General features: G+C 36.1%; 1 protein-coding gene across 2 annotated transcripts in view; it reads left to right on the forward strand.

Annotated features, from left to right (window-relative positions):
* The window catches only part of CEP97 (centrosomal protein 97), a 30,769-nt gene extending 21,239 nt beyond the window's left edge, over positions 1-9,530 (forward strand). For both annotated transcript variants that reach the window (XM_040484394.1, XM_040484393.1), the window contains exons 10-11: positions 2,971-3,046; positions 4,724-9,530. In XM_040484394.1, the coding sequence (XP_040340328.1) occupies positions 2,971-3,046; positions 4,724-5,428 (781 nt within the window). In that variant the 3' untranslated portion in view covers positions 5,429-9,530. The remainder of the gene's footprint in view (positions 1-2,970; positions 3,047-4,723) is intronic.
* The last annotated feature ends 6,306 nt before the right edge of the window (positions 9,531-15,836 follow it).

Below are 15,836 nucleotides of genomic sequence, written 5' to 3' on the forward strand. Positions count from 1 at the left end.
TAGGGTTTGAAGATCCCAAGCTAGCTGAATTAACCCTTTCCTGCCCAGTGAATTTCCTAAGAGGAGCTTCAGTGACAAAGTGGAATCAGACAGTTTGGAATGGGTTGAATAGTGAATGAGAGGTGAAGAATGAGTGTAGCCAATTCTTTTGGAGTATGTTGCTTGAGGAAAAGAACAGAGGAGTTGTTGCTGGAGGAGAATCTGAAATTAAGGAAATTTCTATTTTATTTATTTAAAACAATATTTTAATGTTTATTTTTGAGAGAGAGAGAGAGACAGAGTGCGAGCAGGGGAGGGGCAGAGAGAGAGGGAGACACAGAATCTGAAGCAGGCTCCAGACTCTGAGCTGTCAGCACAGAGCCCAACGCGTGTCTTGAACCCGTGAACCACAAAGTCATGACCTGAGTAGAAGTTGGACACTTAACTGACTGAGCCATCCAGGTGGGGAGGGGGCAGAGAAAGAGGGAGAAAGAGAATCCCAAGCATGTCCGCACTGTTAGTGTGAGCCTGATACAGGGCTTGAACTCACGAACTGTGAGATCATGACCTGAACTGAAATCAAGAGTCAGACAGTTAACCAACTGAGCCACCCAGACACGCCAGGAAAATTCTCTTTTAAAGAACCTAAAGCCCCTGGGTGGCTCAGTTGATTGAGCTTCTGACTCTTGATTTCAGCTCAGGTTATGATCCCATGATTGTGGGATTAAGTCCCACATTAGGCTCTGCACTGCGCGTGGAGTCTGCTTAAGACTCTCTCTCTCTCTCTCTCTCTCTCTCTCTCTCTGTGTCTCTCTGTCTCTCTTTCTCTCTTCCTCTGCCCCTTTCCCCCATTCTCTCTGTCTCAAGTAAATTTTAAAAAAAGATGGGAGATACAGAGCATGTTTATGTGTTGATGGAATGATTCAGTAAGTAGGGAAAAACGGATAATGCAGAGGAAGGAAAGGAGAAGTTGAAGTTCTTGGGGGTTGAAGTTCTTGAGAAGGTGAAAGAAGGATCTGTGCACAAGAAGAGGGAGTGGCCTGAGCTAGGAGCAGGAGCAGGAGCAGGTAAGGTGGTAGGTTTGATACTGGGGGACAGGAAGTCCTGTCTAATGGATGCCGCTTCTTTTTCGGTGATATAGAAGACAGGCTCAACATTTGAAAATGAGAGAGTTGTGAGGTATTCATCTTAAAAGTGAACTTACAAGGAGAATGGAGGATTATCAGACAATGTGAGGAAAAAGAGTAGAAGACAGTAGGTCAGGTTGTATGATTTTCATCAGTAGCTCTCAGCTGTTTTCTTCTGATTTGGGCATGGTTAATTTGGTTCTGCCAGGAATGGGTTTTTTTCCAGGTGAATATGATAGGGGAGAGAGACAAAGGAGCTGAAGATATTTGGGAGGGGATGCTTATAATGGTGGATCTTGGGATTTAAACCAGGTAAAAGGAGAGCCAGGAGGAGGTGGGGGTCGCTAATGTGGAGGTCTGGATGAAGGCTGTATGTCCAGATTGTCGTAGGGGGAACAAGAGCCAGTGGGCTGGGAGGAAAGGAGGTAGTGGTTTGTGTGGGTGCTTGAGATCGTTTTTAAAATGACTGGGTCTCTAGTGAGACTGTGAGAATGAATGACGTGGGGTGGATTATTATGAGGGACAGCGTCCATGTGAGTGCTGAGGTCTCCAGAAATGATGATAGGAATGGAGCTGAGAGACACTCGCTCTGAGACTTTTGTGAATGGGGGCAGATAATGGGAGGCCTGTATGTGAAAAGAGTTTGGGGAAACTTAGTAGGATGGCAGGAGTTCTTCAAGGAGGAAGGCAAAGAATGTTTGTTGACAGTAGTGAGAAGCTATCTTCTGACCCTGATGTATGGATGTATAGCTTCCACTTTTTTTTTTTTTAAGTAGGCTCCCTGTACAACATGTGGCTTGAACTCACAGCCCCAAGATCAAGAGTCGCATGCTCTACCAACTAGGCCAGCCAGGTGCCCTAAAATAACTTCCACTTGAGAGGGCTACAGTGCCCTCAGCAATATGTCTGATTCAGTCAAGGAAAATTTCACAGAAGAGGTTGAGAAATTAAGGGAGTTTACTGATTACAATTGAGGAGTCCCAGATAGCACAGGAGAAGGACTTGGGGGGGCTAGAAAAAGTGGTGACATTCTGGAAGTTAATGGACAACTAAGGGAGCCTTAGCTTGGTGACAGGCCTATAGAGAGGGCAGCAGTGAGCCCAGATTAATACTTTAATGAATAAGGGGAAGTGATGGAAGGGCAGCTCTGTTGATAATGGCAAGGAATATGTCAGGGACGGGCACACAGGGACTGAATTTGATGGGATTAGTCCTACTAATAATCTCTTAGAAGAGGGCTGTCAAGCTGTGATCCTAATCCTCAGTTGCTCTGAGGCTTTGAGCAAGTACTCCTTGCTGCAGGCTCCTGTGTCTTTGGTGTTCTTGGCTGGGAAATAACAGCCAGATAAAGAGCCGTTTAATATTTTGTTTTATTTTTATTCATTGGCAATACTTTGTGGAACCAGTATCATCTGAATTTCAGTTATATTCATTTGGCTTCTACACTGAGTCATACTTTATTTTATTTATTTTTTAAAAAAATTTTTTTTCAACGTTTATTTATTTTTTTTGGGACAGAGAGAGACAGAGCATGAACGGGGGAGGGGCAGAGAGAGAGAGGGAGACACAGAATCGGAAACAGGCTCCAGGCTCTGAGCCATCAGCCCAGAGCCTGACTCGGGGCTCAAACTCACGGACCGCGAGATCGTGACCTGGCTGAAGTCAGACGCTTAACCGACTGCGCCACCCAGGCGCCCCTACACTGAGTCATACTTTAAAACTAGTTTCAGTTTAGATACTCTAAAAGTAGAAAGGGCTGTTACTAGATTATTGTCTTGACAGCACAAGTGTTTATTAGTTGTAACAACAGGCGCAAGTCAAAGCACCCTTCGTTGTGTCAGTAATGGATTTTGAATTATTGTAGATTAAGAAAAGAAAGAGATGAAGAACGCATTAAAAAATTTGTGCAAGAGGAGGCTGTCAGATTCCTTTGGAACCAGGTAAACCCATTCCTGCTGATTTACCTAATGTATGAACAAAGAAACATTCTAGATTTATGGAGATAATCATAGAGTATTCAGGCATATTAAGCACTTCTTCTAAAGGTTGAGGATATGGTCTGTGTTCTTTGCCACTAACTCTGAACCAGGCCAGTGAATTTCGTTAACATTTTATATAATCTCAAGAAAAATATTTTCATAATTTTGGTCACAAAGATAAACCGTAAAGATGAAGGAAAGCACTAAATTGAGGGATGTTGTCATAATTTCCACTAAGGAGAAAAAACCCAATTGGAAGTTTTATGTAGTTGTCTTTCTTGTTTTATCTTTTGGGAATATTTGAATATAAGGTGGCTAAAATGGTATATGATGGCTACAATATGCATGTCCTAAAAAGAATGCATGACTTCTTAGGAAAGAGAGTTTGAATCCTGTAATAATAGCACACATCAGAGATAGTTCAGACAATCAGTTTTACTGTTATTTTATCTCATCAAATATTTTTTTAATGTTTATTTATTTTTGAGAGAGGGAGTGTGCACGCATAGGGGAGGGGCAGAGAGAGAGAGGGAGACAGAGGAGCCAAAGCCCAGGCTCCAGGCTTTGTGCTGACGGAAAAGAGCCCGATGCAGGGCTCCAACTCACAAACTGTGAGATCATGACCTGAGCCAAGTCAGACACTTAACTGACTAAGCCACCTAGGTGCCCTTTTCATCAAATATTTCTTAATGATAATTTCTTGAAAACATTTTTATAAATGAGTTTGTTATAATAGGATTTTGCCTACAAAATTAAGAAATAGTTACTGATTTCTAAGGTTTTATAATTACTAATAGTAGGGGAGCTGTTAAATAAATTATCGAATAACAACATCATGGAACATTATGAAACAGTTAAACAGAATAAGGTAAGGGTATGAACTGATGACCTGGAAAGATCTCCAGAATAACATTGTTCAGTGAAAAACAGCAAGTTGCAGAACTTAAGGTTCTGCTTGATTTTAAAAACATCGTGTGTATTTAAAAATACATAGTAAAAGGTCTGGAAGGACACACATCACACTGCTCTCAGTGATTACCTTAGAGGGTGGTCAAAGGGAAACTAAAAAATTCATAATTGCTTTCTTGTTGCAGATTTAACTGTAAAATTTTGAGATTTTAATTATAATATAAAAATGTAAAGGTCATGTTATCAAGTGCCCGGGATATTTTTAGGTATTTTAGAGTTGTATATGCTATATATTGTTAGATAATGTTTAAAAACTCTTACCTTAAATGGATATCTACAATGAGATTTTTATTTTAGAGAATCTACTTATAATAGGCTCTAATCTGTCTTATTCAATAGACTTCAGTTCATACTCAGCACATTATTTACCCCTTAGTCATGTGCTGTTGTGCTTCTGATAGTTCTTCCAGTAGCAACAAGAGAATTGCTTTGGCCCATCCTAACTCTCCTGGTGAGGACCTTCTGTTACCAAGGATGTGCACCACTTGTGCCAGCCTGCTTTAGGCTGGGAGTGCTATGGGAGGGGTAAGGGGAGTCAGGCCATTTCTAACTCAAGTTCTGCCGTCTGCCATTTATCACCTTCATGAGTATTGGGAAGAAAGCTTAAAGAACATTGTAAAACAGGCGTGACTTTTATTTTATAATAAAACTATATCCTTTGGTTTGTAGGTAAGGTCTCTACAAGCTTGGCAGCAGATGATGGATCAGCGTCTAAGTTCCTGGCATACTGATGTTCCTCCTGTATCAAGTACTCTAGTGCCATGTAAGCCTCCGTTACTCACCCAAAGTCAGGAGCCCTCTTCTGATCAAAATCCTGACTGGTTTATTGCGCCTGATGAGGCTCCTCAAGAGAAATCCTTACCAGAATTTCCAGACTCTGGTTTTCATTCTTCCCTAACAGAGCATGTTCACCGTTTGCAGGATTCTTTGGATTTTGAAAAAAGTTCCACAGAAGGCAGTGAAAGTTCCATAATGGAGAATTCCATTGACACAGTCAAATACGGCAAAGAGTCTGATGTAGGGGATGTTAGCGATGAACATGGTGAATGGAGTAAGGAGAGTTTAAACAACGAGCAGGATAGTAGTCTACTTGAGCAGTATTTAACTTCAGTTCAACAGCTAGAAGATGCTGAGGAGAGGACAAATTTGGAGGAAGGCACAGGAGATAGTAAGCTTCATATTGCTCCTTCCCCTGAAAAGTTAGATGCCTTGTCTGACAGCACTTCTGTAGATGATTCTCATGGCATATCTCCTGCTTTGCAAGATGAAATCAGCCAGGCACCAGAAAATTGTAAATTAAATGCTGAAGTTCAAGGGCAACAGTCAGACTGTGAGTCTGCATTTCAGGTACTGCATGTTGGTATTACTGTGTAGCATGTGTGGTTGCTTGGGAAGCAGAAATCTACTTTTACCATTTTCACTTGCCCCCCCTTTTTTTTTTGAAGGGGACTATCATCCCCATTTTGTTACTATTTGTATAGAATTTGTATTCTTGTCTCATGTTTTCCATATTCTAGATACTGAGCTGACTCTTTGTTTTGATTTTGTGAGCTCTTAGTTGTAATCTATCAAACAATATTTATATTGAAAGCTATGTGCACTTTATTTCCCAACAACTGAATTGCATCAACAGTGTTCCTGTTTTTCAATGTACTCATTGCCTTTCAAAAACAAACTACAATATCTTCAAGAAAATAGAACAATTTACCTTAAAGGTATAAGTAAGAGAATTTAGATTTTTCTGTATGTCAGGAGATTAATTATGTAGTAAGGAATACAGTTTGTTAAAGTGAATATAAATGAACTCCAGAAATTTTCCAGCCTCCTTGGAATAAGAACATATATTTCTAAGCCTTTCCCCTTTCCCTCCCTTATGAGTCAAGGAAAGCCTTCTTATCAGCAAATAGGGAGAAAAAGTAAGATTAGAGGATTTTTCAGAGGAAAACAATTGTTTCAGAGGAAGACAATTAAATTGTCTCATGGAAAACTTTAATGTCATGTATTAGTTTTAACATATGAAGCAAAGTGTTCCATCTAGCATTAAAATCAAGCTTATTTAAAGAGACAATACAAGAATTTTCTCTTAGATATGAAGAGAGCAGATGCTAGGTTCCATTCACTTGGAATAATGTCATAGCAGATATTGTCTTTTCATTCAGTGCTTTTTTACCCTACAGATAACCATTTTTGTGCCAACATACTATGTTCATCTTCTCTGATCCTGCTTTATATTTGCTTATGTATTTCAGCAGAAGGTCCATGGCCATTTACTTCATTTTTTGGCCTCTGCCTCATAGTGAAGAACATTTAAAACAGTATTAGTGATAGAATATGAATGACTTTTTTTAAAGGACTATTTTCTAAACAAATTTCTGAAAAAGTGCCACATTTGGAAGACAGTTTAATGGTGGCTAAGAAAAAATAAACCTCACTTGTTTCTTGTTAAGAAGAATATAGATCAGTAGCTTCAGGAAGAGATGATAATATTGTGTTTGAGTGTTATAGATGGATGCATTTGCAAATCAAGGAAGTTTGGTATTTTAATCTTTGAGAATGTTAAAGTATCCTTGAACTACACTATCTGATTTCCCCCGATCTCTGGACATACAACTATTTAAAACTATGGCAATACTTAAGTGTTCTCTAAATTTAGGTGCTAAATATCAAAATTCATTTTTCTGTTACAGTCACTAGATCTCCTTCTTTGAAGTTATATAAAATAATAACTTCTGATCCTTCACGAATAAAGTCAGGGATCACATGTTATACTTTGTTGATAGTTAGGAACATTTCTCCAGTGTGGGTAAAATGTATTTTTCTCTGTTTATAAATATGTAGCACTCAGGTTGAGAAGACTTGTATTTCATTCTCAGAAATCCGGAATCTTTTGAAAAGGAAATATTTTCTGTCTCTTCTAAATCAGTCATCTTACATTGAAAATTTTCCCTAGTGAAGCATGTGTAACATTGAATGCATGTTAATAAAAATAGAATTTTTTACTTTTTGAATAATGCTAATTATCTTTTATGAGTGATTTTGAATTTCTTCTTAAATATACCCTATTTTTCTATTTTTACAGTTAAGTGCCTCATTTGCTGCCCATAGTTAGACACAGAAAAACCAACTTGCACTGCACTAATACTAAAGTGCTGTTCATGGAAAATTAATTTCTCATAAAAGTTCCTGAAATGTCATAGTTCAGTATTGCCTACGTAGGTTTCTGCTGACTTTTGCCCCTTTTCTGAGAAATGGCAAAACACACCTAAATTCATTTGAACATCAGCATTTGTCAGCAAGATTTCCTTTTTTACCTTTCCCTTGTTTTTCTAGCCCATAAATAGCATTAGTGTACTTTTATTTTAAACTTGGCAGATTATGATAAGGCTTAATGTTTTGCTCTTCATTTGATAGAACTTTACTAGTGTTTTGAAGTGCAAGAATATTAAGTAGACCCCTACCTTAACTGTACAGATCATTTTGGATGTAGATAGAATGAAAATGATGTAAATTAGAATGCAAGAAAACTGTGGCATAGACTTAATATATTTTAATAGGTTTTACAGTGTAATTTAAAATACCTTATGTAAGATATTTGATGTTATCTCTATGGGCAGTGCATTGGTCTGGCTAGAGAGAATGGGTCTAGTAAAGTTTGGGAAGTTGAACTTTAACATGGTCTTTGTGTTTTTTCTTATAGGAGATTAGTTTAGCTGTGCTACTTTAGTTCGTATCCATTTTCTTGCTGTATGGAAAATTCAGTATATCAATGAGCTATTCTTCTAGAAACATAGAATCCTACCATGTGAAAATTGGAAGGAATTTTAGAGATTATCTGTTCTAATCTCTTTGTTTTAAAGATGAAACTAAGGCACAGAAAAGTTAAGTAACTTGCTTGATGTTATAGCTAGTTAGTTGTAATAAACTGAAAACTTAAGAATTACTGTATTCCAAAATTTATCATACACTATTAATTTTACATTTAGTAAGTCCGTAGGAAAATCTTTTTGAAAGACAAAAAAACCCCAAACTTCTAACTGGGCTTGAACTCTACCACTTGAAGCAAAATTGCTCATAGAAAAAGGCTAAGTCATTAAGAACTCTTAAGTAAATTTTCTCCAAGAAATGTGATTTAATTTAAATGGTTTTTAAATGTTTTATTTTTTTTTTTTTTGAGGAACAGAGCATGAGTGGGGGAGGGGCAGAGGAGAGGGGACAGAGCATCGAAGCAGGCTCCGTGCTGACCTCAGCGAGCCACCCAGGTGCCCCTAATTTAAATAGTTTTTAAAGATCAGTCATAGAAATTAAAAATTTTGAAGAACAATTGCATCTTGGAGTACATTTATTTCATGGAAAAATATGACAGGTTGCGGAGATATCTAAGATTTTCTAGTGAGATCCTGAGTTTGTTTATATTTCATCTTCAGTTTTACAGAACAACAGATGTCAGAGTTTTAAAATGTCCCATCATGATAATTGATATAAACACAATATAGTTTGGTTTTATAAGCTTAAATATGAAAGGCCTCATAATATGCATGTTTTAGGGAAATATTTAACCCCACACTTGTTTGCATATATGGAAATAACTTTATTCTTAAATAATGTGGGTACCATTCTTGAGTGTGGATTTTTCTTTTATTTTTGTTTTGGGTTATTTTAAATATGTAAACACTGTATTAGTATTTTCCTGTTATCTACTTAATACAAGTCTAGTTTTACTTTTATAAGTATTTTCAGAAACAATATGAGCTTAAGATAGTATACTATCTCCTTGGTACTTTTTTGGTGCAGATTCTTAGATTTGGATTTATAACAATAATATAAACTATAAAACCTTTTTTTTTTCTGGAGTAAAAAGGGAAAGTATAGCATGAGTTTGATCAGTTTCCCATTCATAAATGAAAGAAAAAGACTTAATTTTTAATGTATATCTTTATTTTGTCATGTACCTTATTAATGATATTTACTATATTGTAATATTTTAACTTCTAAAATATGTGATTCTTTTGTTCATAAAAATGAACATTCTAAATATTTCTGGTGATATTGCTTACACTGATCAAACCTATTGTGCCATATTAAAAATAAAAGTCAAGTAAACAAAGCAGTTCTCACAGTCTTGGAGTAAAATAGATAGTCTTTTTAAAATGAGGTGCATTTTATTTGTGAATGAGTAGAAATCATACTATATTTTCATTCCTTAATAGAAATAGTAGATAGCAGGAATCTCTCAGTAGTGGCTTTGTTCATTTTCCAGTTAAATTTCTTTAAGCGTTTTGTGATAATTTTAATGTTGACAATAAGAGTTTAAAAATAATTTGAGTTTAGACCATTTTTAGATTTCTCTTTAATTTTGTTTTAGAAATAGATGATTTAAAGTGGTTATGATCTGTTTTATGAAGGCTTAATATTTTGTATTGTACTTATTTAATTTGTATTTGAGTCTCTAATTCTAAATAAAAAGTTTGTACATTTGTTTGAGTGATTCATCTGTTTATTATAGTGATTAGTAGTAATGGTTGTTATTCATTGTGTTTATAATTAATGGGTAATAAAATTCAGAGCAAATTGCAGATAGAATTCTAAGAAAAATCTACAGTATAGTTGTTATATAAGTGAGTTTACAATAATACAGTCCTAGCCTTATGAATACGGATAGGAAATGAAAGAAAAGCTAGTTTGTAGTTTTATTTGGTATAGATTTCATTGCTTCCAGGTAATGGGTAGAGAAAAGCAGATTATCCTCACAGATCACAGATGACACTGTCAGATACTGTTGAAACCTGGTGCTGAAAGTGTTAGGGAGTGAATGAGTAAGTAGAGCACAAACCGTCTCATTTGACACAAATGGGACCTGTAGTTGGTTGGTGTTATGGACTGAATTATATCCCCTGCTAAAATTCATGTGTTGAAGCCCTCCCAATGTGACAGTGTTTGGAGATAAGATCTTCAAGGAGGTAATTAGGGTTAAATAAGGTCATAAGGAAGGGGTCTTAATCCAATAGGACTGGTGTACTGTAAGAAGAGGAAGAGACACAAGATACTCTCTGTGCATGCCCAGAGGAAAGGCCACTTTGAGGACACGATGAGAAGGCAGCCACCGGGAACCCAGGACGAGAGAGCTCAACAGAAACCAACCTGCTGAGACCTAGATCTTGGACTTCCAGCCTCCAGAAATATGAGAAAATAAATTTCTATTGTTTAAGCCACTCAATCAGTGGTATTTTGTTATGGAAGCCTGAGCAGACTAGTACAGTTGGATAATCAAAATTTGGTTAGGGCAGGGAATCATAAAAAATTACATATACACTTTAAAAATTTAATTGAGATATGAATGACACAGAGTGAACTGCATGTATTTAAAGTGGACAATTTAAGGGGTGCCTGGCTTGCTCAGTTGGGAGAGCAAGCGACTCTTGATCTCTGGGTTGTGAGTTCAAGACCCATATTGGGCATGAAGCCTACTTAAAAAATAAAGTGGACAATTTAATAAATTTTGACACTTATACATGCCTATAAAACCATCACAACAATCAAGATAATGAACATATTCACCCCTCAAAAGATTCTTCATTTCCTTCACAACCCCTCCTATTTTTTATTTCTTTTACTCGGCATGATTATTTGGGAATTATCTGATAGTTCATTCCATTTTACTGCTGAGTATAGTATTCCATTGTATGTACTTGTTGCATTTTTTTTTAATTTAAAAGTTTTTCCAGCCTTATTGAAAAGTGTTGACATATTGTGTGAGTTTAAGATATATGGCATGATGACTTGATATACGTATATATTACAAAATGTTTACCAGCTAAGGTTAGTTAACATATCCATCACCTCACTTAGTTTTACAATTGTATGTGTGTCTGTTGAGAACATTTAAGATGTATTCTCTTAGCAACTTTCAAAGAGTTTTATGGTATCCGGTCTTATGCCTAAGTCTAATCCATTTGGAGTTAATTTTTGAGAGTGGTATAATTCAGAGGTCCAGTTTCATTCTTTGGCATATGAATATTCAGTTTTCCTGGCACCATTTATTGAAGAGACTATCCTTTTCCTATTGGGTATTCTTTGTTCTCCTCTTGAATATTAGTTCACCATCTTTGCATGGATTTATTTCTGAGCTCTTGACTCTGTTCTATTGGTCTATGTGTTTGTTTTTATGCCAGTTATCATACTGTTTTGGTTACTATAGTTTTGTAATATGGTTTGAAATCTGGAAATGTGATGCCTCCCACTTTGTTGGTCTTTTTCAGCTTTGGCTATTTGGGGTCTATTGTGTTTTTATATGAATCTTAGGAATGCTTTTTCTATTTCTGTAAAAAAAAATGCCATTGGAATCTTGATAGGGATTGCATTCAATCTGTAGGTGGCTCTGGATAGTATAGGCATTTTAACAATATTAATTCTTACAACCCATGAACACAAGATCCCTTTCTATTTATTTGTATCTTCCTCAATTTCTTTCATGATGACTTTTAATTTTCAGTGTAAAGATCTTTTCTCTCCTTGGTTAAATTTATTCATAAGTCTTTTATTGTTTTTGATGCTATTGTGAATGGGATTATTTTCTTTATTTCTTTTTCAGGTGATTTGTTTTTAGTTTTAGAAAAACAACTTATTTTTCTATGCTAGTTTTGTATTCTGCAGCTTGACTGAATTCATTGAATTGTTCTGACAGTTTTTTGGTAGACTATAGGATTTCATATGCAAACAGACATTTTTACTTCTTTCTGACTTGGTTGCTTTTTATTTCTTTTTCCTGCCTGATGCACTGACTAGGACTTCCAGTGTTATGTTAAATAGGAATGGTGAGAGTAGGCACACTTGTTCCTGATCTTATTGGAAAAGCTTTCAGCTTTTCACCATTGAGTATGGTGCATCTTGTCATATGTGGCCTTTGTTATGTTGATGTCAATCTACTGAGAATTTTTATCATAAATGGATGCAGAGTTTCTCAAATGCTTTTTCTGCATCTGTTGAGACGATCTCATAACTTTTGTCTTGCAATGCATCCCATTTATTGATTTGTGTATGTTGAACCACACTTGCATGGTATATGATCCCCTTTAATGTACTTTTGAATTTGGTTTGCTCATATTATGTTGAAGAAATATGAATCTATATTCATCAGGAATATTGGCCTGTCTTTTTTTGTAATGTCTGGCTTTGGTATCACTGTAATGCCAGCTTTATAAAATCAGTTTGGGAGTGTTCCCTCCTCTTTGCTTTTTTGAGAAGAGTTTGAAAGGATTGCCATTAATTTTTTAAATGTTTCATAGACTTCATCAGTGAAATCTTTTGGTCCTGGGCTTTTCTTTGTTGGAAGATTTTTGATTACTGATTTAATCTCCTTACTCATTATTGGTCTGTTCAGATTTCTTTCTGATTTACTCTTGGTAGGTTGTATGTTTCTAGGAATTTCTCCATTTCTTCTAGGTTGTCTAATTTGTTTGTTGGTGTATAATTGTTTATAGTTGTCTCATGATCCTTTGTATGGTATCAGTTGTAATATCTCTCCTTTCATTTATAATTTTATTTATTTGGCCCTCTATCTTTTTTTTTTTTAATGTTTATTTATTTATTTATTTATTTTTTTGAGAGAGAGTGAGAGTAGGGAAGAGGCAAAGAGAAAGGGGGAGAGATAATCCCAAGCAGGCTCCATGATCAGTGTGTAGCCCCATGGGATACCATGACTTTGGAATCATGACCTGAGCTGAAATCAAGAGGAGGATGCTCAACCAACTGAGCTACCTGAGCACTCCTGGCCCTCTATCTTTTTTCTTGGTTAGTAGAGCCAAAGGTTTGTCAGTTTTGTTTATCTTTTCAAAAAGCCAGCTCTTAGTTTATTAATCTTTTCTATTCTTCTCCTGTTCTCTATTTCATTTATTTATGTTCTAATCTTTATTATTTCCTTCTTTGGTTAACTTTGGGTTTAGTTTGTTCTTTTTCTAATTTCTTGAGGTGTAACGTTGGGCTGTTTATTTGAGATCTTGTTTTTTTCCTGATGTAAATGCATTTATCACTGTAAACTTCCCTTTGAGAGCTGCCTTTTTAAAAAATTTTTTAAAGCCATTAAATTTTTTTGTTTCATCAACTTAAAAAATGTTTATTATTACTTTAAAAAATATTGTCAATACAATACAGTGTATGCGCATAGTTATAAAATAACTCTCCTGCCCTGTCCTTTTCTCCCTACCCCTGAGATATCTCTTCTGGTATTAATTAACTTCAGTATACTGTTTTCACTTGATCCCTAAGTTTTAGACATTTTCTACTGACTTCCTTTTATGATAATTAAGGACTTGGCTCTGTACCACCCTCCAAATTTCCTCCTTTTCTTTGAATAATGGCCATAATTTTAGTAAAGTCAGAATTCAGTTAAAGAATTTTTTTAATGTTTACTTTTGAGAGAGAGAGAGAGAGCAAGTGGAGTAGGGGCAGAGAGAGAGAAGGAGACACAGAATCTGAAGCAGGCTCCAGGCTCTGAGCTGTCAGCACAGAGCCTGACACTAGGCTTGAATTCACAAACTGTGAGATCATGACCTGAGCCAAAGTCGGACGCTTAACCGACTAAGCCACCCAGGCACCCCTAGAATTCAATTTTTATATTATTATTATGTAAGTAAATATATTTTACTGTATAGGCTACTATTATACTATGATCGCCTTTCCTTTCTTGTATTTTTATTTTATTATTTTTAATGGGATTTTCCCCCTTATTCATTTATTTTTATTTATTATTATTTTTAATTTTACATCCATCCACGTTAGTTAACATATAGTGTAATAATGAATAGAATAGAATAGAATAGAATAGAATAGAATAGAATGGAATAGAATTTAGTGATTCATCACATATATATAACACCCGGTGCTCATCCCAACAAGTGTCTAATGCTCTTTGCCCATTTAGCCCTCCCTCCCACCCAGTACCCCTCCAGCAACCCTCAGGTTGTTTTCTGTATTTAAGAATCTCTTGTGGTTTGTCTCCCTCTCTGTTTTTATATTATTTTTGCTTCCCTTCCTTTATATTCATCTGTTTTGTATCTTAAATTCCTCATATGAGTGAAGTCATATGCTATTTGTCTTTCTCTGACTTATTTCTCTTAGCATAATACACTCTAGTTTCATCCATGTTGTTGCAAATGGCAAGATTTCATTCTTTTTGGTTGCTGAGTAATATTCCATTGTATATATCTATATATACTACATCTTCTTTATCCATTCATCAGTTGATGGACATTTGGGCTCTTTCCATACTTTGGCTATTGTTGATAGTGCTGCTATAAACATTGCAGTGCATGTGTCCCGTTCAAAACAACACTCCGGTATCCTTTGGATAAATACCTAGCAGTGCAATTGCTGGGTTGTAAGGTAGTTCTATTTTTATTTTTTTGAGGAACTTCCATACTGTTTTCCAGAGTGGCTGCACCAGTTTGCATTCCCACCAGAAGTGCAAAAGAGTTCCTCTTTCTCCACATCCTCACCAACATCTGTTGTTGCCTGAGATGTTAATTGGTGAGGTGGTATCTCATTGTGCTTTTGATTTGTATTTCCCTGATGATGAGTGATGTTTAGTATTTTTTCATGTGTCTGTTAGCCATCTGAATGTCTTCTTTGGAAAAGTGTCTATTCATGTCTTTTGCCCATTTCTTCACTGGATTATTTGTTTTTTTAGGTGTTGAGTTTGATAAGTTCTTTATAGATTTTGGATACTAACCCTTTATCTGATATGTCATTCGCAAATATCTCCTCCCATTCCATCAGTTGCCTTTTAGTTTTGCTGATTATTTCTTTTGCTGTGCAGAAGCTTTTTATCTTGATGAGGTCCCAATAGTTCATTTTTTGCTCTTGTTTCCCTTGCCTCTGAAGACATGTCAGGTTAGAAGTTGCTATGGCTGAGGTCAAAGAGGTTGTTGCCTGTTTTCTCCTCTAGGATTTTGATGGCTGTCTTATGTTTAGGTCTTTCATCCATTTTGAGTTTCTTTTTTGTGTATGGTGTAAGTAAGTGGTCCAGGTTCATTCTTCTGTATGTTGCTGTCCAGTTTTCCCAACACCATTTGCTGAAGAGACTTTTTTTCCATTGGATATTCTTTCCTGCTTTGTCAAAGATTAGTTGGTCATACATTTGTGGGTCCATTTCTGGGATCTCTATTCTGTTCCATTGATCTGAGTGTCTGTTTTTGTGCCAGTACCATACTGTCTTGATTACAGCTTTGTAATACAGCTTGAAGTCCGGAAGTGGGATGACTCCAGCTTTGGTTTTCTTTTTCAGGATTGCTTTGGCTATTCGGTATCTTTTCTGGTTTCATACAAATTTTAGGATGGTTTTAGTTCTGTGAAGAATGCTGCTGTTATTTTGATAGGGATTACATTGAATATGTAGATGCTTTGGGTAGTATTGACATTTTAACAATATTTATTCTTCCAATCCACGAGGATGGACTGTTTTTCCATTTTTTTGTGTCTTCCTCAATTTCTTTCATAAGCTTTCTGTAGTTTTCAGCGTATAGATTTTTCACCTCTTTGGTTAGGTATCCTATGGCTTTTGGTGCAGTTGTAAATGGGATCGATTCCGTGATTTCTCTTTCTGCTGCTTCATTATTAGTGTATAGAAATGCAACCAATTTCTGTGCATTGATTTTATAGCCTGCAACTTTGCTAAATTCATGGATCTAGCAGTTTTTTGGTGTAGTCTTTTGGGTTTTCCACATAGACTATCATGTCATCTTGCAAAGAGTGAAAGTTTGCCTTCCTCCTTGCCATTTTGGATGCCTTT

Source organism: Herpailurus yagouaroundi, unplaced genomic scaffold, assembly GCF_014898765.1.
Source record: "Herpailurus yagouaroundi ecotype Mexico unplaced genomic scaffold, PumYag 162, whole genome shotgun sequence".
In the NCBI taxonomy this organism is placed as follows: Eukaryota; Metazoa; Chordata; class Mammalia; order Carnivora; family Felidae; genus Herpailurus; species Herpailurus yagouaroundi.